At 41.4% G+C, this 26198-nt stretch overlaps 1 protein-coding gene and 1 long non-coding RNA gene across 9 annotated transcripts in view; one reads left to right on the forward strand and one right to left on the reverse strand.

Moving 5' to 3' along the window:
* Positions 1–1076: 1076 nt before the first annotated feature.
* B3GALNT1 (beta-1,3-N-acetylgalactosaminyltransferase 1 (Globoside blood group)) lies at positions 1077–18324 on the reverse strand. 8 transcript variants are annotated; one of them, XM_019731935.2, is made up of 6 exons: positions 18185–18324; positions 16693–16771; positions 14485–14571; positions 8067–8108; positions 5942–6033; positions 1077–3188 (listed from the first exon to the last, which is right to left on the reverse strand). In XM_019731935.2, the coding sequence occupies exon 6, from the start codon at positions 3152–3154 to the stop codon at positions 2159–2161; it is 996 nt and encodes a 331-aa protein (XP_019587494.1). In that variant the 5' UTR covers positions 3155–3188; positions 5942–6033; positions 8067–8108; positions 14485–14571; positions 16693–16771; positions 18185–18324; the 3' UTR covers positions 1077–2158. The 8 variants fall into 8 exon arrangements, with proteins under 8 accessions (XP_019587494.1, XP_019587492.1, XP_019587493.1 ...); XM_019731933.2 differs by lacking the exon at positions 8067–8108; XM_019731934.2 differs by lacking the exons at positions 8067–8108; positions 18185–18324 and adding an exon at positions 17927–18063.
* The window catches only part of LOC109447516 (uncharacterized), a 65965-nt gene continuing 55305 nt past the window's right edge, over positions 15539–26198 (forward strand). The window contains exons 1-3 of the long non-coding RNA XR_012493812.1: positions 15539–15617; positions 17750–18442; positions 18973–19224. This is a non-coding gene — a long non-coding RNA (uncharacterized LOC109447516). The remainder of the gene's footprint in view (positions 15618–17749; positions 18443–18972; positions 19225–26198) is intronic.

Below are 26198 nucleotides of genomic sequence, written 5' to 3' on the forward strand. Positions count from 1 at the left end.
AGTTGGCCGTCAGCTGTAACCAGTTGGTCATTAGCTACTATTGTTTTGTACACAACTGCCGTGGCTACGTTAGCAAGCGCGGATTGCAGATGGTGCGGGTCATGTGGGGATACTTCCTGTGTCTCACCCGCTGCCAGCGAGACGGGTGCAGGAAAACCCCTTGTTGGGGTACTGGCGGATGTTTGCTTCTTGTGTCTCGACCAGCTGCCACCGAGAATACAGTGGCATGAACCCCCTATCTGTGGCTCCGTTGTTCCTTTTCGGCCTCACCACATCCTGCGTTCACCTGCTGGGAGCTGAGTCCCATTATTACACTAATATTTTCTATCTGGAAGCTCAACTACTAAGACACATGTAGTTAAAAACAAAAAATGACCCAACCTTTTTAACCACCAGTCTCTAGTTGAGAAGGAATAATCTTCTGAAATTTGGCAATTATTCACATTTTACGTGTGTGTTTTTGTCTTGAAGGGAATTTTTTAAAAGTTCTCTCAAAAATTTGAGTTAGCTTCCTAAACATCGATCAATATAAACTTCTACAAAATTGATCAAACCTAATCATACCACAAAAATAACCATCTGTCTGGAAGAAAGTGACTCCTATATGAACAGGGATTAGCAACGGCTAATGATTCCATAAAATATTTCACTGATTTTACTGTAATGGGATCAGGTCTGAGGCTGGGGAAACCAAAACAGCCTTGTTACAGAGACTCACACACTACAATAGTTCTAATTGAACATTTTTCTTCGAGTATTATTAATATTTGTGTATGACAAGAGCTGATTACATACTTTCAAGTGTATTTTCTGCCAAAGGGCTTAATCATTTGCCATCATGTAATCCAGAAAAAAAGGAATCAGTTGTCCCGTATCAGCCATAATAGAAAATGGCACAATCCCAAGAATACAAGGCAAGAGATGTTGCTCTCTGACCTACAGTAGCAGATCCAACAAGACACATCGCCACTCCTACGAATAAATAAATGTGCTCCCACAAGACAGGACAAACCAGATTTGATTTTAGACCACACATTAGGGTTTTCCTCTGGATCTGAAACTAATAAGAACAGAGCAGCAGTTTTTTTTCCTCTTTATTCTCAAATTGATTGTTAATGAGAAAACACATGGAGCAGATTAATCCCATAACTCGAATCCTTGGTCTTCTCTTTCCAACTCAGGGACTGGAAGACGATACTCTTCAGTATATTCAGGCCATCAGGTTCTGTCTTTTCTGCCTTTAGAGTCCTTTCCAAAAGGAAACCTACTGCCTGGCATTCTCTATTATTCCTAATTCCCAGGTGGAAAATGAGACAAGTGAAGTGACACCTAAAAACATTAGGGATTATATTTTTAAAAACAAGACAATAATTCAGATCTTCTTTCTTTAATTCTTCTCTGTATTACCATGGTAAAATATTTATCAAAGTCAAAGAGATTACTGATACACAATAATGACCAAATACTTTACCTTAATGGAGCTATCAATAATAAACTCATCAGTGAAGTAACTGGAAAAACATTCAAATATAAAGGGCTATTCACTATTCTGTTTACAGTATTGAAACAATCACAACATTCAAATACCCAGAAAGTTCTAAGCAATATTAAATAATATTAAATAATAAACATACTGCAACATCTTGAGGTACCTCCTGAATGACCAAAACCAGATGAAATTTTGTTTGGCGTAACTCTAGTTTTTTTTTTTAACACAGAACTACTTATTTCCCAAAATTGGTAACCCATTTTAAGAGATACACAAAATCCTTAGCTGACTAGACTGTTCATTAAATAGAGATCCACACTGCTTTGTTGTTATGGACTAATGAGCTTATAGTTCAATGAAACCCTTTTAAGAAGTTCTAGTCTATAGCTATGACATGTTCAAATTGTTTGGTCCTCATATTAACAAAACCCTTCACATTCCTTTATGTTTAATACCTTTGAATATCATCTTTAAAGGGCCTGATTGATTTCTGTGAAAATATATCACAAGTATAACCCTGCAGTCTTGAGCCTATGGGTTCTTTGTGAGTTTTAGTCCCACGTAAGCCAGCACAGTGACCTTCCTGTGAGTTTTCCATCGGAGATTTTACAGTACCACGCTTTCCACAAAGAACCCTGTCCTCCTCTAGGTTTTTAGCAGAATGTCCAATTAATAATGGCATGTGGTGTTCCTTAGCATAACCTGCCAAAATGTGATAATTTCCTTGGAAGAAAAACCATGGGCTGCAATCACACGTCTGAGTTGACAGACATCCAAATGGATCCTATATAAAAAGAAAAGGTTTGTGTCTTCTGGGATATGAATGTCTACTTTTAATAAATTCAAACAGATCCCGACATAAACATCTTCAAACTTGATGGGTTTTACGTGACTCATCATTTCATAGATTTTTGGCACCAAATCTCTGGACATTATATAACCCAACCCACTGCAGTAGGGAGGAAACACTTTGAAGGGATACTCCTGGTATGAAATATGGGTTTTCTGATAAAATCCTCTATAAGAATAATTATCAATGAGAGGATAACCTGTGAAAAACTTCTCTGAGTGGTTTAAATTTAAAAGATACTTCACTAAATTGCCAGTATTGATGAAAACATCAGTGTCTGTCTTCATGATGTACTTAGCATTGGGGCAAAACTCAGTTACCCACCTGAACGCCATAATTGTTTTCAAGGTCAGGTTGTTATATGTGTCTAAGAAATCTTGTCGTATTATGTCACCATAGAGAAGGTGTTCATCCTCTAAGGACAATGCTAACACTTCGTCTTCCCTTTCCCCTTGTTGGCCTAGTAAGAAAAATGTAAGAACCTCATATCCCCACCAAGACTTTTTTTCACCCCAAGTCACTCTAATGGCCTGTCGGGCTTTCACATCCGAGGGGTGTGAGGTCACCAGGATGACAAGAAATGGGTTCTGATGAGAGCAGTTTGAATGCTCTCGAAGTGTGAAGCGAAAGTCTTGTCTGTAAATGGGCTCATACTCGTAGAAGTACATCCAGTTCACGCGCTCTATCACGTTGTAGTGGGGCAGGCTGAGGTACCACATCACCAGGAAGCTCAGGACTGACAGCAGCAGGAGGCTCCATTTGAGGGATCTCAGCGACATCCTACTGGGGAGGGCGCTCAGGAGAGCTAGGGCCATCCACGGCAGCTCGGGGGCACGTGTCGCTCAGGTTCTGCAAGATTTAGCAAAGACCGGTTAGTCCACCCCCCAAGGCATTTTCAAATGACATCCAATTATCCACTTAAAGAGAAAGAGTAGAACAAAGCTCCGAACAAAACCCCAGATCCTGACCTGAATCTTATTAACTTTATTTACCTGTAAGCAAATGGCTACCGACAACCAAAAACGTATTTTAACTTTTTAGATCAAGGTTAAAAACATATCGTTGAGTATTTTGGAAAATTAGTACCTCTTGATTGACATAAATAACTGTTGAAATATAATTTTGTCCTGAATGTCCAGAGGGACAGAAAGAGATGAATAGAGGGGCAGGTTTAAAACACAAATCTACAATAAAAAAACAAAAAGACTATTTCTCCTCTTTACCAGTAGGAAAAAGTAAAGGATTTAATACAAGGAGCTAGTACCAGCAACATGTCCAAATAAACCAAGGGTGTTTCTCAACTGCGTGATCGGATAGGGATTCTAACAAATCTGGAGTAAGAAAAACTCAGTAGCTATAATTATTTGTGGTGACTTGCTGATGTGAGGTGAGATAAAGGTAGAGACTCTTTAGTAGACGTAAGTCCAGTAGACACAAACAGATGAGTCTGGAATTTTTCAATTCTCAGACTATGAAATAGCCTGTAGTTGCCGAAAATACACCCCAGCCCGTCTTTTACACCTCACTGGCTGAACTCAATGCTGTCTGGATAGCAGGGGCTTATATTAAAGGGTAAGGGACTTCAGAATAAGGGACAGATCAACATGAGGGGCAGGCTGAGGAGACTTCTGACGGTGCCCTTTTACCCACAATCATCCGGGGAGAAGGTTCCTGGGAACCCAGAATTTGCTATGGAGGACGTACATTAAGGTCATCATATGGGAAGCCTGGTCTAGCAAGGGTTCCATTTTGGGTTAATCTTAGATCTTTGGACACACTGCTCTTTTGCCTCTTAATACGTATTAAAATGACAAGATCTCGAGGCTCCTTGTCCTTTCCTCTGGTCATATCTTACCTGCCAGGATTAACGTATTTTGCCGTGTATAATCTGCACCCACGTTTTTGGCCCAAACTCTCAGAGAAAACAAATCTTTCATTTTAATTTTTTAATTCAAATTTTTATTTGTTTACATTTAGGTACTTGTTTTTTGTATTATAAAGGAATTTTGGCATTTATTTTTTAACATATTATGGTACAAGAAATTTTATGTAACAAATAATTACAAAACACAAGAACAGATACAAGGTACAAGAAATTTTATGTACCGGTAACAAATTTACGATATTTAAGCATCCTAGAAGGCGAAGAACTCTTCGTCCTTGCAAGTTTGTTGTAAGTTCAACAAAACCGATTATTGTATTCCAGGGTATTATTTTGCATACGGATATCGTTATTGATTTCCAGAGTTACACTTTTAACTCATAAGCATAAATAAAAGAATTGAAAACATTTACATAGATACAGAATTAGTACTATGCATGTATAATGCACACCCTTATTTTTCCCTCACAAATTTGGGCAAAAAAGTGTGCATTATACACTGCAAAATACGGTATGTCTGGCCACAATAATCTTTCTTATTTCTAATGCTTTCTGAACTTTAAATCACACAATGCAATGCAATGTTTTCACAAACCTCTCCAGTTTAGTTTCATGTGTATGTGTCTTGCCACTCCGCTTAGGTTCTATGACCTCGTGGACAAAGAACATTTTTTTCACAATAGTCAAAGTGCAAGAGAGAGCGCAGCCTATAGCAGGAGTGCAATGAACACTGAATTGTTTGCTATGCTATTTCCGCTTGTAGAGGGATAAAATGTAGGTCTGTGTACCCCACGCCCTATCCTCCTACCCCCCATTACTAGCCTTACGTAGCCAGCTCCTGGAAAAACCAGCAACAGAACAGCCCTGGGATGAGAATTACGGAACTAATTAACATCGTCTTACATTTTCTCCTCACCTGGCTACTAGACACTGCACAACCCTATAGGGCTGCATTTACACCTCAGCCATCACAACTTGTACATTTATTACTAGAGTTGTCAGACGGCAGTTTTATGTCTCATCCTAACAAATCAGCACGTTATAACAAATTTTGGATGAACAGAAGGATAAAGTGTCTTGAGTAGGGGAGTCATTTATAATTGCATAAAGACAATAGAAGCTGTTACACTTCAATAACGGGAAAAATGCAAAACAGCAAATCGCATTATAAAAGTTATCTTTTATGCACTCTACAAGCCACGGTTTCCACGTGGGCAAATGTGACTGTGGTTATAATGTCTACTGCTTACAGACCCACAAGGAAAATAAAGCAACAGTAAAACGAAGAGGAACTATCTAGTCCAAAAGGAGGGAAAGGCCTTTTAAGGATTGGCCAAAACAGACTTTCGGTTGTGCAAAACACAGGTGGCTCTAAGGGCAGAGACCAGAGTCTACACCCAGCTCTTTCCTTTACCAACCAGGGTGAATGGGTTTGCTGTTTATCATGTTGGGGCCTCAGTTTCCTCAAGCCTACACTGAAGACGTTAATACTGCGCGAATTAGTGATAATGTGTGCGAAGCATCTGGCTGGTGTTTGCTACTCGACAATCAGAGGCTGTCATCACCAGCTGTGCTCTACCCTGGGCATCTTTTCTCTCCTGTTTGTGTCTCCAAACTGATTTTTATTATCAAAAGGGATTATTCTAAAGAAATAATCTGGATAAATTCTTACTACTTGAAAAGTAGGTTTCAAAACCATGAATACATTTCTAGTTCTTACCTTCTTTTTATTTTTTCGGAGTGAAAGGCCTTCAGTTTCACCAACTGAACATTCAGTGGTTAAGGAGCAGTCAAAAATAATGCTTGAAATCTCTGTAATGTATATAACAAACATAACAGCATTTACATATGGGACAAAGAGGGGAAAGGATCCCCCATTCCCCTCTGAACTAGGAACATGCGTTGAAATAAAAATTAAAAAAAAAAATACCGCTGGCCCACAGGATTCAGAGTTCCTGGCTTCGTCCTGGAAGCAGGGCGCTTGGTATTCAAGACTTAAAACCTACGTCTAAGTGCTCACGTCAGCGGGTGCCTTGTTACTCCATGGCAGTTCCACTACCCCATAAGGAACCAGGGGTCACTATACCAAGTGAAACACAAAGCTTCTAAGAGACACTGTGCTGCTATCCTCTCTTTAATCCTGTTTCAATAGCTATTTTTTAAAGGGCCTGCAGGAAATCCTTCCACACTCAACAGCGTGGGTGTTGGTGTGAAAGAAAGGAGGCGTGTGGTGAGAAGAGGAAACAGATGAGCCACAAGTACTGTGAGATATTAGTTGTTAATTCAAGGTGATGGAAATAGAGGCATTCTCTTATATTTATAGTTTTCTTTGTATTTTGAATTGATAAAAAAACAAAACAAAAAGAGAGAAAAAGCATAATAAAAATGCTTGGCTATTAGAGTTAGACGGCCTACCCTAGATCTCGGCTGCAAGACTTAATGGTTGTGTGACCTTGGGGAAGTAATTTAACTTCATACAAGTTTCTTTTTTCAACTATAAATTAAGCATCACAGTACCAATTCAATTCCTTACAGGTTTATGGGGAGAACATTTAACCAGGCAGCTCAGAAAGCCCTCAGTAGTTTCTCAAGTTCAGTGACACACAGGCACGCGGACCAATGCACACACTCCAATATCACAGGAATCAGTGGCCTGGCCTCCTCTCTGGCACTGGCTCACGCTCTGACTGGGGGGCACAGGGCAGCGCGTCTCTCAGCCTAGAGGGGCCTGCTGAGGACGGCTGAGCAGTGGGTTCTGTGAACCTGACCTTGTTTTAAATCCCATGTGCAACGGGAGGGACAGAAAGAAGATCCTAAAACACTGATGACTGGAAGAATATAAAAAGGCCCAACAGGGAAGTAGACCATTCTTTTAAGACTGACTTCTTAAATAAGTCACATATCACTAGCAAGAAATAAATTATAATTTAAAAATAATGTCCATTTTATAAAAGATAAATTTGGGATGATATAACTATACATGTATTCACCACCTGGATTCTATGCCATGTATGTTACGCAAACAATCTTCTCTCACCCACAAGCCTGTGCAAGGCTGGGTACACAGCAGGCCACCGCTGAGCTGGTGGTTGATCCACAACAGATGAGGAAACATCTCAAATCACACAAAAGCCCACGAAACCTCCAGAGATGGAACTTGTCAGCTTCCAGATTATGAAATGGCCAATCCTTCAACAATCAAAGGAAACCACTGTCCTCAAGAGACACTGCACAGGCCAGTCACAGGCTGTATCTAATGTCTTATCTACAGGTGTTTTAGCCTTACAAGGGCTCTGTGGACCAGAAAAATTGGAAATCATTCATTCAAACAATTATCTTTTAATAGAGAGCTACTCAGAGTTTTTAATGTTCATGTACATTTTCTCAGAAGAGGATATATTATGTATCCAATGTTTCTCCAATTTACCTGAATAAAGGACCTATTTTAATTTTCAGAGTCTCTGGCAGGACTAGAGTTCTACACTTTGGGAAATCCTGTCTTAGAACATCTTGCACTCATTGAATTGAGAAACTAGTTTGTGTGAATTAATAAATAAAAATTTAACACCAGTTTGGAGTAAAAGAAGTTTTTTGAACCAACTGGTTTGATTACTTTGGAAAACTTTTCCGTGTTATTCACTAAGGCTGAACAGATACATAGTCTACGATGTAGCAACTCAGCTCCTAGCACACTCAACAATGTGTATTTACATAAAGACACCAAAAAGTGTTCAAAAAGGTTCATAATGGCACACTATTTATGACAGCCCCAACCTGGAAACAACCCACAGTGGAAGAGAGAAATAAACTTATAGAACGGCACACTATACAAAATGAAAACAAACCTCGCATGACGTCATGGAGAATCTCTCAAACAGAACGTTGAGCTGAAGAGACCGGGCATATAAAGAAGAAACATTATGATTCCATTTCACACAAAGCTGAAATGCAGGCAAAAGGAACCTATGGTGTTGGAATCGAGGACATCGGTAACCTTGGGAGGGGGAGGGAATATAATTGGGAGAGGCTGGTGGGGACTTTCTGGCCATGTTCTATTTCATCTTCTAACTTGTGTACTTTTTGTTTGTTATAGTATCACAGAAACATTACAAAAGATTGGCAATGCAATGAGTCATTCTGCATATCTGGTTACTGTGTGCAGTCAGTGTTGGCAGGTGTCCACATGACATGCCAGCCCTTGGGTGCCCCAGTCGTGATGAGAGCACAACAGGCGCTGCCAGACACTGACTCATGTAATCTTCAAGAAAGCCCACAAATCAAGGCACTTTTAAAACAGTTACTGTTTTCATTTGACAGGTAAGAAAAGCAAGGCTTAGGGACAGTCCATGGCTAGCCCAAAGTTGCAGGTTCGTAAGTGGGGGAGACAAAAATCAAACAGGACTCTAAAACTCACATTCCTGGCCATGACCTTCCTATCCGAGGGAGTCTGCTGCAAGCCTCTTGACCTGCTCTGGGTGGGCTCTAACTTCCTGCAATCATTGAACCTTGATAAGAACAGTAAAAGCATCACAGCTTTACTGTCTTTAAACAGAAAGACTGAACATTACTGCTCTTAAAACCTGAACTTTGAAGTATTAACAACAGTAATAGCTAAGAACTAATCATTCATGCAGATATAGACCTTTTTATTTTTGCATCAAAAACATGCTGGGCACTAGGAAATAAATGTTTTGGGAGTTTAGGAGAGGCAACATGCAGGAATCAGTAAAACTGCAAGGACTCCAGAGAAACAAAGAGTTAATGCAATGGTACCATTTTTTAAAGCAAAAATAACCTGAAAATATTTCCTGGGATGCAAAAATGTTATTTTCTGCAAAGAGAAAGCTAATTTAATTATTTTAAAATTCTGTGAAAAGTTTTCTAGTTGCAAATGTAATGTGTATGTTCATTAGAGAAAATTTTGTGAATGCAAAAAAAAAAGCACAAAGACAAAGCATAAAGGTAACTGTTAACATTTTTAACGAAGGTCTATCAGGTCTGTCACTCCATAGGAGGACACAGGCCCCAGCTCATCTGCCAGCACGGCTTCCTCCCATTCCTATTCCCGCCACAATGGCTTCCTTTCAGCTCCCTGAATACGTCAAACTCTTTCCCGCCCTTGGGGAGGCAGCAGGTGCTCTCCTGCTAACTAAGAAGCTGGTTCTTGAAAAGTCTGGCTCTTTCTCATGCTGCAGGTCTCAGCAAAACAGCATTTAGGAGAGTCCTTCCCTGACCTCTTCTTATCTCAAGTCGTTCACCAGCCCTTCTTTCCTATCACATTGCTCATTATTCTTTCCACAGCATTTCACCTGACCTGGAATTTTCTGTCTGTTTATGGTCTGTTCCCTTCACAAGAATGTGAGGTTCGTGAGGGGGAAAACCTTGCCCACCTTGTTCACTGCCATATCCCCGGTGCCCAGCACACAGTAAGTGCTTGCTGGACATTTGAATACTCTGCAAATGGTCAGGTAATTCTATCCACTTATTATATTGAAAAAATATTCCCAAGAAATTGAATCCAAAGTAAACTCCCGAACTTCTGTTAGATCATGCTTACTTTTCTTCAGCCATCTTTGACTACAAAGCCCTATCCTTACAGGCCTAACTGATTATGACCATGTGCATTTTAAAAGGAAGAAAACAAAAATTAAACTTCAATGAAAATCAAGCATGCTAGATTCAGGGTCATCCAAGGAGAACATGTGTTATTAAAGATAATTACTAAACTACTGGCAAGTGTTCGACATTCCAGCTTTTCTTCTACATAAAAGACAATACTGAAAAAGGAGTGGAAATTCTAAATGACTAAAAATGGTCCTACGTGTACTGAGTTTGACACAAATCATAATTACACACATTAATCATGTGCTATTCCTTGTAAAGGCGGGGACCACATAGCAATACTCTTTCTTGAGGAAAATTTCCCTAGTAGTACTCTCAAACTGAGCACATTAATTCATAAAGCAATACAAAACTACCATTCGGATCCCTCTGATATTAGAAATAAACACAAACAGTGACGTTTAACCACAACTTCTCGCTTCCCGCTTCCTATTGCTTCCATCCCAGTGGTTCTCAAGCTTTGCTGCGTACTAGAATCTCCTGAAGAACTTGAAAAAGACCTCTGGACACAAAGACACACATAGGACCACCTGAGTCCGAGTTTCAGAGGGTGGTGAGGCCCAGGGAGCAGTATTTGTGAAGCTTCCTTGGTGACTCCAACATGCTGCTCCGGACCCTCCATGTGCACTGCAAGGCACACTGGGAGCGTGTTAGCAAAGCAGAACCTCAGGCCCAGCCCAGGCCTGAAGTTTTTGAAATAACATGTCATGAAATAACATATTATGAAACAATAACATATTATGAAATAACATTTTATGAAATAACGTATTAAACAGTTAGGCTGTGGGTGGCACCCAGTAAGAGCTAAGTAGATGGTTCTGCTATTATTATTCAAGTCCACACTATACGCTCCATCCAACTTTTATTTGCCCACATTCATTCCACTTACAAACCTCACTGCCAGCCCCTAATCTCTTTTACATGGCAGCATATGCTCTATAACCCACTCATGCAGGCAAATAAATAAACCTTCGTTGCTCCACCTTCTCCCTCCAAATCCCGCCTTCTTTTAGAGTCCAAGGATTCCATTTCCTCCGGGATCTTAAAATCCCTAATGCTGTGCTCCCCTGATCATATAAGCCCACAGGAACTACCATTAGTCGTGCCCAGCACCAAATGGGGACTTTTCGGGTTTCTCCTCCACATACACGCTCCCCTCCTGCCCCATAGTCTTCCCATAAATCACATTATTGTTCTGGGCATGATTTGCAACGTCCAAAGTCCTACAACAGGTACTTCGAGCCACTGGAGGAAGGCTACAAAACACATTACCCTTTTCAAACTGAGGTGTGAGACATCCAAGTGGCATCAAGCTACTTTAAGGACTATGTATACTTGATAAGGCTTACATATTTCTTCTTACTTTGAAGCACGCAGCTGGATGTATAATAGAGAATCAAATTTTATTTATTGAGTGAACTGGAACTGCTATATTTGCCTAATTTGCCTAATAATGATTAAAAATAAAATATGCTTTAACCTGTCAGGGCAAACAAAGGTTTGCACTAAAAAGAACTTGCTTTCTACTTCATTTCATCACATTCCCCTCTCCGTATTTTGGCAATAACCCTGGCTTGGTCCTGGTACTGTAGTAAGCACTTTTCATACTTCCATTTGTTTCATGATAAAAACCACCTTCCGACGTAGCCCCATTATTACGACATTTATCTGTCAGCTAAGGAGACTGAGATTTGGAGACCTGCTCGTTAGGGTCACAGCGAGCAGGGCTGGGAACCCAGGTCCTCAGCCCCTAGGTGGAGGCGACCACCGCACTGCAACACACACTTCCTACTTGTTTCTGTCCTGCTGGCCTGGCATTCTCATCCTCTCCTCCACGTAGGGCAGCACCTCTGATCTTCCTCAGGGATGAAGACTTGTCAGAGACCAATGAGAAGCTTTAAAAGGGGAAATGCTAAAGGCAAACATGGTTAAATCTCCGAACAGATCATGCTCAGCTCCTAATTCTCACCCAGACGGTTTTTAACTAGTCTCCCCTTCCAAGTACACTTTTCAGAAATGAAGGAATTGCTGGAGATTGTTAATGAATTTATATTCAGAATAACCCTGCATAAGTGGCTGAGCTTCTGCAAACATCAGTGGACATTTAGGCACAAAAGCAATGACCACCATGAGCCAACAGGACTCACTAAGATCTTTTCATCTGACTAACCTCGTCTCCATTTTCAGTCGAGTTCCTGGACCAGATCCGGGGAAGCCTTAGATAATACACAAGAATTAAACTACACTGAAGAGGACAGGACACTGCAAGGTCCTTCTGAACAAAATGGAAAAACGTGAGTCCAATGACAGTGCCTAGATGGTTTCAAAACTGGCTCATCCATCATAGCCTGTGTACTTTTCATGCAGTCATTTGTTCACCACACATTTCCTGGGCTCGTGCTGGACTGTGAGAATATAGTGTTGACCAACACAGCCCCAGACGTGCCCTCCGCTTATGTTCTAAGGTTGTTAGAGCATCTTTGTCAACCTGAGAGAAACTCTCTAGGGTTTGATTACAGGCCTATCATTAGCCTTTTCCTGTTTAACATTTCTTATTAACAACAAACATATACAGACTTATTCAATTTCGTGGACAAGAAAACGCAGGAAAAATACCCCAGTAAATTCATTACAAGATGTAATCTAAAAAGGTTTCAACAGGTTGGAACAAATTTACTGTCTGCTATCCAAGTTCAAAAAACCAACTGCACCAGGGCAGGATGGGGGGTCATTTTAACAGCAGCCTAAGTGAAAAAGACCTAAGGTTTCAGTTGCCTAGGAATTCAATAGGAAGAAAGGTGCTGATGTAAAGGAATAGGTGGAGAGTGAGGAGACAAGAATTTTGGTTCTAACAGCTGGGGAGGCGGGTGACAAGTCACTGAATTTGGAGAATTGCGTTTTTCATCAGAACTCCAGGGGATTGGGCTAGGACGCCTCTCAGGCCCCGCCCAGTATCACCAGTGCAGATGATGTCATTTCTGCACACCGCCGTGTGTCCCCGGCATCTGGCACAGTGTGGGCACACGGAATGCATTCTCCAGGTACTGATGAGTGAATGACAGTGCTAACAGAACTTCTGCAAGTGAATACTATAGCGTGCCCCCACCACACACACACACACACACACATGCACACCATTAGCCCTAATATACTCTCGGGTACAAAAAATAGGAAAAACATTTGAGCAAAAGGGGTCCTCACCCCATAGCTACATGTATGTTCCATTTTACAAGGACAAGTGACATATAATTCAGAGGAGGGTAACCCAGTTTATGTTTTGAGTATCACCTCCCACGAGGACTAGATGAAGTAGTGGCTGAAGAAACTGGGGAATGTTCTGTTCTGGGGAGAACAAAAGCTCAGAAGGGCTGTCGTAGATGCTTTCAAACATTGTGAACAATATGTCAGTATTAACTCCAGAAAGAAAATGGAAACCCAAAGATAAAAATTAGTGAGAGGGTCCAATACAAATTTTTAGAATGGGCTGCTCCTCACCAATGGAAATCTTCAAGTGGCAGGCAGGAACGTCATGGAAATTAATTCCTCATTGAATTTTAAGTTATTTTAGGTAACTTCTAAGGTCGCTTCCAACTCTAAGATTTCATGACTTTGTTATTCACAATGTTTAAAATGCAGTACGTAGAAAGGTTTCATTTTTATGCAATTTTTAAAAATTGTTCAATTTTTAAGAATAAATCTTAGGTATTCACTGAGTTCAAGAGAAAAACCCCACATTAAGCACAACTCTTCACGGTCGTTCCAGTTTTACCCTGTTTCCCCAAAAATAAGACCTAGCCGGACAATCAGCTCTAATGCGTCTTTTGGAGCAAAAATTAATATAAGACCCGGTCTTATTTTACTTTAATATAAGACTGGGTCTTATGTTATACTATACTATTATACTCCAAAAGATGCATTAGAGCTGACTGTCCAGCTAGGTCTTATTTTTGGGGAAACATGATAAGTATTAATCGACAGTGAGTATAAATACTTAACCCTCCATTACCATTTCCCAACCCCGCTGGGCACAGCACTCCCACTGGCAGGTGTATTCCAAGATGTCTGGGAGAAGGCTTTCATTCAAACCTTATAAAGTAAAAGCTTCCTGTCTCTGTGTGTTGAAGTAGAAGACACCTGGGTTTTTTAAAACATGTTTTAAAATGACAAACTGTTTGCAAACAAAATTCTTACTTTCTTGCAGGAATAACAACACATAGAAATTATACATTTCTGGTGGTGTGGTGTGTAGTCTTTGGGCTAAGGAAAATGAGGAGCAGCCAAAAGTAGCAGGACCTGAGAAGGAAAATGCAGCCGCAATTTTTGTTTTGCTTTTGCCCTAGCTGCATCAGTAGCCAACAAAAAAACGTGTGTTTTTTTTTTTAAGGTAAGCGGTCTTTGGGGCTGTATCACTTCTATAGCAATTTACAAAGCACAGATAAAGTTATCATCCCATTTTTTCAGAGACCTGTGCAGCCCAAGTATAGGCAAACCTGGAACCCAAACTCAAGCCCACCTCTAAACGCTGTGCTCCTTCTTCAGAGCACAGTACCCGCCCGCAGAAGAGCCCAGCGTGACACCCGATCCCACAGCCCTTTGAGATTCCTGGGCAGGGAGCAAAGAGGAGAGAAAAAGTGGACTCACCTCTGCGTTCAGGCCTGAGAGAGGGCCATGACAGAGCAGCGTGTGGGAAGAGGCAGCAGGATGGCTGGTCCGTGTAAGCTAGGAAAACTGGGGCAGGGCAAAGATCACTCAGATCAGGCAGAATGGCAGAAGGCTGACTTGAAAGTTGGAGTGCCTGACTCTGTTACAAACAGCTTTACCATTTGGTACATTTCACTCCTTCCTTCCTTTGGTATGCTGGATCTGTGTCAGAGGCTGGGGCTGCAATGGGGAAGATGACGAGCCCTGCCCTCAAGTTGCTGACACTCCATCAGAGAAAGAGGAAGGTTCACGACTTCAAGTTTCAGACTAAATGCAATGAGGAAAGCTCACCTGGAGAAGATGAAGGGGAGACCTCACTGCTCAAATGTCTCCAAATAGAGTGATCAGCCAGCCTCTACGGTAGAGAGCTGAGTTTGCACTCTCAGAAAGTGTGGGTGCTCAATTAAAGTGCAAATTACAGAACTTGTATCAGTTTAGAGAATGGAACTATTTAATACTAAGAATAAGAGTCAATTATACTTCTTTCTCTAAAGTAAGTGGGTAACTCAACCTTTGAAAACGAAATCTGTTACCAAAATAGTAACAGATAAGAGACATGGTTTGAGCCCTGTCACATGGGCGGTAGGTGGCCGCAGACCTGTGAAATGTTTTAACAAGAGCAGTACTTCTTTATTCTAAATTAAAAGAGCCTGTCCAAGCACAGCTTGGGAGTTCAGCTGAATTCTGTGTTCTAGCCCAGGAGTGGGACTTTTTTTTTTTTTTTTAAATAAAAAATCAGATAGCAAATATTTTCTTTGTGGGCCATATGGTCTTTATCCCAGTTACTCCATTTCACCTTTGTAGTAAAAACAGAGCCAGACAATATTAAATATATAGGTATGGCTGTGCTCCAATAAAACTTTATTTACAAAACAGGCTGCTGGTCTGAAGTGTTTGTTCTAACCATATGAAATGGCATACCTTAGAACAGCAATAAAATCTCCCCAGGTCTCTCTTCTGTTTCCTCATGATGCCAATGGGCCATGCTACTAAAATGGGTGTCCTAGTGCGGATAACTTTGTGTCCTAGTGCGGATAATTTCTTTCCTACACGAAATGGTTCCCGGAGGACAGGTAGGGCTGATAATTATTAACCTGGGCTGTGGATGCTATCAAGAGGACACCAAAAGGCCTCGGCTTTCTGGTTAACTACCTGTATTCTGGGTCACACACAGAATGGGAAACTCTGATCATCTACTCTCAGCTTTCTGATTTTTATTCCTTAATTTATCAGAGCTTCAAGAGGCACAAGATATCTCCGTAGCCAAATCTTTCATCTGTAGCCTCTCAGGGTCCTACCCTACAAATGTTCTATGGCTTCATCTTAACTCATCTAGATGTGCGTCCTACAAATCTCCACCCCTCATCTCACCCTCTCCTCTAATTCACAATGTGCCAAAAGCTCTGGTGTCAAACACAAACAATATTTATAATATCCAACTTTTTATTAAAACCATTGTTCATTATCCCAAACGAGCTATTTGCCAGCTGTTAAACGAACTGCAACTTTGGAATGCATCTGTTGTGCAAGGTCATTTAAGCGCACCCTGTGATCCCACACATTTGACTTCTTTCATGAAGGTATGGTTTTATACAGTATGGTTATCTACCACACAGTGAGCAGGGATGAGCAATGACAGCTTTTAGAGCTACAAGAGAAGAGCGTATCTGGCCTGGACATTACACAGCTGTGAAAGAGTAAAGGCATTTCCTAAAACGGGATTTTAACTGTATCATTCAATGGTGGACAGAACAGAGCTGGAGACTGGGCACAGAGAAGGCAAATCATTTGAAGGAGAAGGAAAAGAGAAAATAAATACCCACTGTAATCTTTTCGTAGGGATGAAGAGAGTTGAATCTGAACTTGAAGTTGATTATGACCCCCAATAAGTTTATATAGTTAAGTTTCCCTGAGGTACCATGGTATATTAATAATAATTCACTTTTTAAACAAATATATACTTTTCAGTAATTTAGAAGACCTTAATTAACTCTTGTACCTCATCAAATCCTATGGGGAAAGAACTATACTACAACATACAACAAAATTTCAGCTGTGTAAATGACCGTTAAAATTTTGTAAACCAGACTACTGTGGTCAATTTTGACCAATTAGGATAATTTCTAAATTAAAAGAAGATGAACTTACGTGTAGGATCTCAGCACTAGCTGAAGTTCTTTGTTGTTTTCTGTATTCCATGCTTTAATTAAAACAGATTTGCTGGGAACTATTGAACAGAAGAACAGAAAAAGAATATGCCTGAATTGTAAGAACAATGGGCACTATAACATGTATAATCAATGTTCTATACCTAACAAGCAGTTATAGGAGCAAATTATTATATATCGATACTCTTCATTTTTGGAAAAGCCTTGATCTTTTTCCTGTTCTCAAATCACCTCATGCATCTACTCTGGAATTATATTTGGCTATTCATTTGAATGAACCTTCTAGTGTAGAAGGGGGAAAAAACTAAGCGTCATAAACTCATCTCTTAATTTGAAGTAGTTCCTTTCTTTAGACTGATCCACTGTCAATTTGCGCTTTACCAGGCATCAACACATTCAGAGAGCAAAAAGTCAGCACCCTGCCTGTCCCAGCCGCCTGGGGAAAGCTCAAATACAAACTTGTTGCCAGTTGAAGACTGTGAACTCAAATCTTTTACCTCTGAAAACAGAAATAATAATAATTTGTTCATTGGTAGTAGCTCTTTTTGACAAAGCAGCTACCTCCTAAACGCTGGCACTATGTGCAAAACACAGAGGAAAGAAAACCATGTCTGCCCTGCCAATATCCCTCCTAGTCCAGCAGAGAGGAGTGGAAGAGAAGGAATACGGAATGCAAACCGTTGCTTGCTGCTAGCACCATTCCTTACTGTTTGGGAAAGTGAGACTCCAGTGCACCTTTAAGAGTTTTTAAAAATGCCTTGTATATATGTACTCGTTAATTTCGCCTCTTACAAACCGTGTAACCACTAGGGGTTTCCTTCCCTCTCTGCCCAATTTGCCCATTCTTCTCTTTAGGTCAACATTCCTCCCACAATTGAACCCTGCCACACGATTTGGTTCTTGGGCCCTTCCCTTGCGCAAGGGAATGCGTTCGCCTCGGGCCTTTCGGGGAACCCACTAACACCAAAACAATCTCGGTCTTCTCCCCATCCCGCGGCCAACGCCCCCGCCCTCTCCACCCCCGCCCTCCCCCGCAGCTCCCCGAGATCGCTATGTGAGAGGCCCCGTGCTATCGACAGGAAGGTGGGGGCTGCGCCCCGGAGCACAGAAGCGCGGACAATGTGCTCCTCGCAACCGCGGCCTGGGTCCACCATGCGCCCCGGCGCTCCTCCGCATCACCCACGGCCCCGCTGGGCCCCTTCTCCCGCGCTCACCGGGGTCAAGCAGAGGTTCATCTCGGAGGCCCCAGCCCAAGGCGCGGCTGCTTGCGGCGCAACCCGGGCCGCGCTCCGGGAGAGGGCCGAGGGAGTGGGCGGAGCCGCCCCGCCAGCGGCCCTGCCTCGCCGCCCGGGTCTCGGTGTCCGGGAGGAGGGAGCGTCCCCCGAGAAGCGGGACCCAGGACCACGCCCTCCACCCGGCCCCGTGGTCTCCAAAGCCTCCGGGCCGCCCCACTGCCCCTGCCTCTCACTCACCTTCCGCGCGCGGCGCGCAGCCAGCTCGAATGCGGGCGGTGCCCGATTCTCCCGTTCCGCGCGCACACGCACCCTCTCCACGGCCGGGCGCGCGCAGACCACGCACCAGGGCCCCTCGCTCGCTCGCACGCACGCGCGGGTCCTGCGCCCCAACGAGTGCGGCCTCACGTGGCCGGCGGCCCGCAGCCCTACACACTCCCCGGGGCGCGCTCTCTCGACCCTCGCGGTCACCTAGCAGTACAAGCACCGTGGTATTAGGTATGCAGTTTACACTTGAGGGGCAGAGGTTAGGCGGTTTAGTGGAGACCTCCCGCAGATTTCTGTTTAAGATCCATCCTCTTTGCTTGCTGCCGCTGTTTCCAAGTTGAGTAAATGTACGCCTTCGAGGCAGTCATATACGGATTCACTTGGTACTAAAATCCTCATGGAGCTATGAAGGCAAGAAGAAACCGTGGAGAGTTTTTTGTTCTTTCAGAAGAAATGCGCGTTCACTTTCTAGAATCCATGGAGAATGAAGGGTGGGAATACAGCGGGGTTACAGTGGTCTGGCCTAGAAAGTGGAGTCCTGGGGAATTGTGTGATCTCAGGAAATGCCTCTCGAAATTTTCCTTTGGTCTGGAAAATTCAAAGGTCTGCCCCACCCCTAGTTGTCACCAACTACTAACCTAAGAGGAGTGGAGAAGCTTTCAGGTGTGGGCCCTGGGTGTTAGCCAAATGGGTTGTGGTCATTCTAGTCTTTGGGTGGAAGTGCTTGAATTAATCCAGAAATATTTTTTCTTCTTTCTTAGTACCCCTGGAAGAGTGCCATCTGCAAACAGCTCCCCATTCTGGCCACTTGGCTGTGGGACTGTGGAACAGCTTGGATCCAGCATCATTGTGTGAAAAGTTGAAAGAATAGTTCGTATGCGTGAACACTTATATGTATTCCTCCAAGAGTGCATAACAACATTTTGCTGTAACTGCCTTCTTTGGCACTCTCCTAAATACTTCAGCCTTCATCTCCTAAGAATAAAGACAAAGACATTCTTCTATGCAACCAGGTAAGAAAATCATGTCTAAGAAGTTTAATAATTTGATATCCCCTAATATATACTGTATACAAATTTATCCACTTGTCAAAAAAAGTCGTATGTTGGCACTGTAGAAAAATAGTCCAGTGAAGATTCATGCATTGCGTTTGTTGTTATGTTTGTCTCTTTTAATGCTGAACAATCCTCCATCTTTTTTGTTTCATGGCATTAACTTTTTAAAGAGGTTAGGCCAGTTATCACAGAGGGTTCTACTTTCTCGATTTGCCTGACCTTTTTCCCCTCCTGATATCATTTAACTTTTTCTCTGGCACCCTAATTTCCTGTAAACTAGAAGGAAAGTTGAAATGTTTGATTAGATGGCAAGAATCCTTCTTACTTTACAAGGTGCGCTTCATATTTTTTGCCATCAGGAAGAACATATTAAACACATAATTTTGATTCATAAATGCATGTTAGGTTGTCCCAGTATCAATGATCACCGAAATCTGAAGTGTCTTTCAGATTTCTTTGTTATAAAGCCCAATTTCCCTTTTGAGGTTAATAGGTATTCTGTGGGGTGGTGACGTTGGAACTTTTGGAGGAGAAAGTCTTAGATCCCTGCAAAGAGAACACAGGTTACAAATCCGTTTTCCTAGGTGGGTAGAATTATCATCTGGATCATTCTGGTACCTACGGCTTCAGATCATCCAGTGGTAGATAGATGCTTCATTTAGTTAAATACTAGTTCATTCAAAGAACAGTAAAATTCTGGTCTTGGTGGAGTTTGGGCCACTTTAGAGTTCCTGTAGATAATTCTGGTAAAAGCAGTGATGCATTCTACACATTCTTGTGATAAATGTTTTAAGATTTGATAAAATCCAGGAGGAGTTTCCTGTATTTAGCTGGGCATACCTGATCTAAATTCCCAACTCCATTCTAAAAACAGAAACAAATCAAGAATTATGTAATATTGTGTGTAATCTTTGCCTGTGGTCAGCTGGTCTCTGGCTTATAGCATAGATATATCTATGGGTATGAGCTCATCCGTTTAAGCTCATAAACTTTGCTGGGCCAGAATCATGTCAAGGTTACTCTATAGAAGTTTACTCTATATGACCACCTCAACTCCCAGAAGAGAACTCTCAAAGATCATCATCTGTCCATTCCACAGACAAATGTAGTGTTCTAAACAGAAAGTCTGTAACCCAACTTCTCAAAAGACGATAATTTTTAGTAAGACAGTCCAAGTCAGTGGGTGGTATCAGTGGATTTGGTTGCATCAGCAAATTTTTTGCTGTTGGCCTTGCCAGCTGATCTGAATTTCATCAGTCAGCATGCTAAGAGTCCAAAACAGAAGCTGCAAGGCAGAAAAGCTAACCTCCAAAGTTTTGTAGCATCATTTTGCCACATTCTATTGGTCAAAAGCGAGCATAGGACCATTCAAGTTTCAAGAGGAGGGGATCTGGCAAGGGAGTGACTGCCAGGAGAGGACGCTCACTGGTGCGGACGGGGGACATATTTGGAATGGAGCTAACCAGGCCAAATGCAAACTCCGATGTGTAGTATTGATCATACTGACCTTTGCTCAAAATCACGTGGGTCCGGGTCATCTGCTTAACTTCAAGCCATTATCACCCATCCCCAGTTATAACGACCCACACATTCACACTGACGATTTATACAGACCACCATTTCTTTTTGTTTACAGATTCCTTGATTCAGTGATTTCTTCCTTCCTTTTTCTGCAGAAGAAAATAGAATAGGGGAGTGAAATATACATTTAAAAATAATTTATGGTAATTTAAAAGTTCTCTGAAACAGAGTTGAATATAGGAGCTAAAATGGGTGTACAACAGAACTGTGCTTAGATAGTAGCAGTATAAGTCCACACGCTGGACTTAGTTGGCACTGTATCAGTATTCAAATCTAAATAATGATCGTGATTCTTTTCCTGATTCCAGTTCTGGCAGGTAGCGGTGCCCTTTGCAAAGGGTAAAGTGATTGCTGCCTGCCGATGCCTTTATCATAGCCATTCTTCACCCCATCTTGGCTGACAGTTCATCTCACTAAGTAAAGGAAACCCACTGATAACTAAACGAGGCAGGCTCCATTGCGAATCTATTAATATATGGAAAAAATAGACCTCTGTATGTGGAAGGATGCTGTAGGACGTTGATATTACATTTTACAAATTCCATATTTTTATTTTAAAAAGGTTATCGTCCAATACCTGCTTTTAAAATGTTTTTAATGTCCCATGAATAACTAGTGGGTATGTGTGTTCATACCTGCCAAAAACCTCCCTAGAATGCAAAACAGAGCTATGGACAACAGTTTGGGGGTAACAAATCATCCCAAATGAAATGAGTAAGAAGAGAAGGTCCAGAACCTTTAAGAGATTATTTCCTTCAGGGCGGTCTCCTTGTTCTTTGTGTAGCATTTATTACTAGCTTGTGATTCAGTTATGTACTGCTGCAGGGCAAACCATCCCATATGTTGAAAATATCAATTTACTATTTCTCACAATTCTGAGCATTGGTTGGGCGTGGTTTTGTCTGGGCTTACACAGTTATATTCAGCTGTAGCAGGGGTTGGCAAAAATATCTGTAAAGGGCCAGATAATGCATATTTTAGACTTTGTCGCATATTCTTTTTTGTTATCTGTTTATTTTACAAACCTGTAAAAAGCAAAAGCTATTTTTAGCTCAAGGGCCTACATAAAAACAGGCTGAGGGCCAGATTTGGCCCGCAGACTGGGGTATGCCAACTCCTGACCTGTAGAGTCAACTGAGCTGAAGGTCCAAGGTGGCCTCACTCACATGTCTGGCAGGTCGTGGTGCTGTTCACTGAAGGCCACAGTTCTCCTGGAGTGCCCTCCCGGAGAGGAGAGTAGGCTTCTCACCCTCCACAGGTGCATTGTCAGTCTGTGGAGAGCATCCAAGAGAGTGGAGGCGGCAGCTGTCAGACTTGTTAGGACGTAGCCTGGGGAGTCAAACAAGATCACTGTGCCACATTTTGTGGATTAGAGGAAACCATGAGGCTAACCCAGATTCAAGGGCCAATTGACTCCCTCTCAACGGGAGGAGCTGCAGATGTTATGGCCGCAGCTCGCTGAGCTAAGTGGCAGATTTCTCCTCTGTGCACCACCAAGGGAGATCAAGGGCTGGTGCTGACTTTGACATTAGATTGGCTCTCAACACCGTCTTCAGGTAACTTCAAATGGAGTCATAAAATGGAATTTATAATCTCCGATGACAGCTATTGTTCTTACTCTCCTTTGCCCATAGCACCCTAGCCTGCTTCTAATTCTGTGAACACTCCCTCATTTCCCTCAGTACTTGATTATAAGTATCTCTGCCATGAGATCATCGGCTCCCTAAGAGAAGAGACCACGCCCTACCACTCTACCTTGCTGGCATATATTAATATCTTCAATAGACATGTACCCAATTTCATTGACCAGCCTTACTGAGGTTTGAAGTCAGGTTATTTGCTTACTTCACAAAAGCAAAACTAATTTCAGAATCTAGCACTACCTACAAATCCCAAAAGAACAATGCGCATCAAAGAGTTACATCTCACATTCAAATACTGTCTAATCAGATGATCAAACTTCTTAGCAATTTTCCAAACATATAACCAAGAGTTAGGAAGCAGTATACTTAGTAAGTTTAAACTAGTAACTGTCTTTAAAAGACTATAACATTTAAACTCTAGATTTGTCAGCAGATGAAAATCAAAATATAACAACAGTTTGTAATATATACTGTGTGTGTTCCAAAGTAGAAGTGATTCTGGAGGGGTTTCTAATCTACAGTAAATGCTGCTACTAATTGCTCAGTTGAATTTTTTAATATGTTTTCTCCCAAATCTCATTGTAAGTCTGTCTTCTTCCGCTTGACAGAAAGCTTTGATAATTTATTTGTTTAGTAGCAGCTGGGGTGCATTTCTAATTGATGATTTGTTATGTTTCTTACTTGACTACCCACATTTTTCATTCTTTTCAGTATTTTCCTCCAGTGTCTCCTGTTTTGCTGAATGAGATAGATGGTGATGCTTTTGTGCAAATGCAGACAGTATTTCCATCTCTCCTCTTCTTTTTTCCATCAGACTGCAGGTGCATGCAGGACTCCTGCGAAGTAACATGTATGTGGCACTCAAGCTTGAAGTGTACTCGCGTATGCTCTATTGGTTGGTTTTTAATACATAAGTCCTGTGGGACGACCTCCATTTGGCAGGTGGGGAAACTGACGAACAAATGTCCCAGAATACCTCAAATTTAATTTGTGCGTGTCAACCTCAGTAGCTTCCCATAAAATCTGTTTATTCTCTTGGATTCCTGATTTGGTTAAAGCAGCCCCATTTATCAGTTACCCAAGTTTGACCCTCAATTCTTCCTCTTCTCTTACTTCACACGTCCAGTCAGTCACTAACATCCTGTGGTTGGTCTCTCTCTCTCTTCCTCTTCCTCTCTGCCTCCCTTCCTTCCTCCCTCCCTCTCTAAGACCCTTGACCTTCTGATTCTTCCTCTGCTCCTCAGAAAGCCTCATCCCTTCCCTGGGTTTGTGCCAGAACTTTCTTGTTAAAAGCAGATTCTGATTCAGTAGGTCTTGGATGAGGCATGTGATTTTGAACTTTGACAAATGGACTGGTGATGGGATACTGCCAGCTGGTAGACCATGCTTTGAGCAGCAGGAGTCCAGAACTGCACTAATAGAACTTTATGTGATGGGAAAAATGCTCTCAATTTTCCAACACCATAGGCACTAATCACTTGCAGCTACTGAGCAGTTGAAAAGTAGCTAATGAGATTGAGGACCTGAATTTTTAATTTTACTTAATTCAAATTAAAGTAGCCACGTATGGCTAAGTGGCCACCATGTTGAACAATGCAGATCTCTATATATCCCTTCCCATCCTTCAAAACTCAGTCCTCAGGACTAGGGACATAATTTGTGGAGCCTGGTGCAAAATGAAAATTCAGGGGCACTTGTTAAAAAATTATGAAGAATTTCAAGACAGCAACAGCATTGGTAGAAAAATTGACAAAGTATATGAATAGGTAATTTACAGAAGAAGAAATCTGCATGGTCAATAGATACCTCAAAAGATGCACATTTTCATAGGAGTCAGGGAAATGCAAATTAAAGCTACAGTGAGATACATAATGTTAAATAAACTTAGTTGATAAAGCAGTGGCAGGGTTAAGAACATTCTAAGTCCTTTGTTGTCACTTCAGCAGTTTTCACAGCATCTTCACCAGGGGTAAATTCCATCGAAATAAACCATTTTCCTCATTTGTAAGAAGCAACTGCTTATCCATTAAAGTTTTACTGTGAGATTACAGAATTAAGTCACATCCTCAGGGTTGAAATCAACTTCTTCCAAATTCCTGGTGACATTGATATGTTGATCTATTCCCATGAATCACAAATGTTCTTAATGTCCTCCAGAACGGTGAATCCTTTCTAGAAGGTTGTCAATTTACTTTGCCCAGATCCATCAAAGGAATCACTGTCTATGGCAGCTGTAGCCATATGAAATCTATTTTTTTTTTTTTTTGACTTTCAATTTCGGTTGGCTCCATTTGATTTAATTGTTTATCTGATAGAATTATTTAATAATCTCTTCTTATCATTACATGAAGAAGTATTTTTGAAATTTAATATAAATAACGAGAGCATTCAGCCAGACAAAACTAAACACATATAAATAAACCATATGCTTAAATACCATATGCTTGCTTATACCATATGCTTAAATCTATGAATACATTGACTAGTAATTCACTTATGCATACATGTGCAAAGGAGGAAACAATGCTGAAACATTTCAGCGTGTATTTTACAAAACAGTTTTTAAATATTTGACATAGTTTAGTAATAGTCAAGAAAAATAGTCTAACTGGTTTGGATGGTTTATTAGTTTTCTAGGGCTGCTGTGAGAGAATGCCACACACTGGGCAGCTTAAACAACTGAATGTATCTCTCTCAGTTTCAGAGGTTGGAGTTCAAGGTAAAGGTGTTGGCAGGATCGGTTCCTTCTGAGGCCTCTCTCCTTGGCTTATAGATGGCTGCCTTCTCCCTGTGTCCTTACATGGTCTTTCCTCTGTGTGTGTCTGTGTCCTAATCTCTTCTTTTTTAAAGGACACCAGCCACATTGGATTAGGGCCCACCCTAATAACCTCATTTTACCTTAATTACCTCTTTAAAGTTCCCTGTCTCCAAGAAGAGTCACATTTGGAGATACTGGGGGTCAGGACTCAAGTATGAATGGGGGGGCAGGGCACAGTTCAACTTGTAATGAATGGACAGTCTCCTCAGCCTTCCTTTCTTTGGTATATTAACATACAAGGTCTGACAATTCAGTTCACGAACTTGTTGCAATGATGTTGCTAACCTTTTTTGATATCAGAGGGATTATTCATTATGAATTTGTACCAACTGAACAAACCGTTAACCAAGTTTACTATTTAGAAGTGTTGAAAAGGCTGCATGGAAAAGTTAGATGACCTGAACTTGAAATGTATTTGTTAAATAATAAAAATTGGAAGTCAACATTACTCCTTGATCCATGTGCTATAGAATAGATGTTGTTAGCAGGCATGGAAGCAACATTAATCTCATTGTACATCTCCATCAGAGCTCTTGGGTGACCAAGGGCATTGTCAATGAGCAGTGATATTTTTAAAGTCATCTTTCTTTCTGAGCAGTAGGTCTCAACAGTGGGTTTAAAATATCCAATAAACCATGTTGTAAGCAGCTGTGCTATCTTCTAGGCTTTGTTGTTCTATTTGTAGGACACAGGCAGAGTGGTATTAGCGTGATTCTTAGGAGCCCTAGGATTTTCAGAATGGTAAATGAACATTGTTTCACCAGCTGCATTAGCCCCTAACAAGAGAGTCAGCCTGTCCTTTGAAGCTTTGAAGCCAGGTATTGACTTCTGTCTAGCCATGAAAGTCCTAGATGGCATCTTCTTTCAATATAAGGCTTTTCCTGCTACAT

The sequence above is a fragment of the Rhinolophus sinicus genome, linkage group LG01, assembly GCF_036562045.2.
Source record: "Rhinolophus sinicus isolate RSC01 linkage group LG01, ASM3656204v1, whole genome shotgun sequence".
Classification (NCBI taxonomy): Eukaryota; Metazoa; Chordata; class Mammalia; order Chiroptera; family Rhinolophidae; genus Rhinolophus; species Rhinolophus sinicus.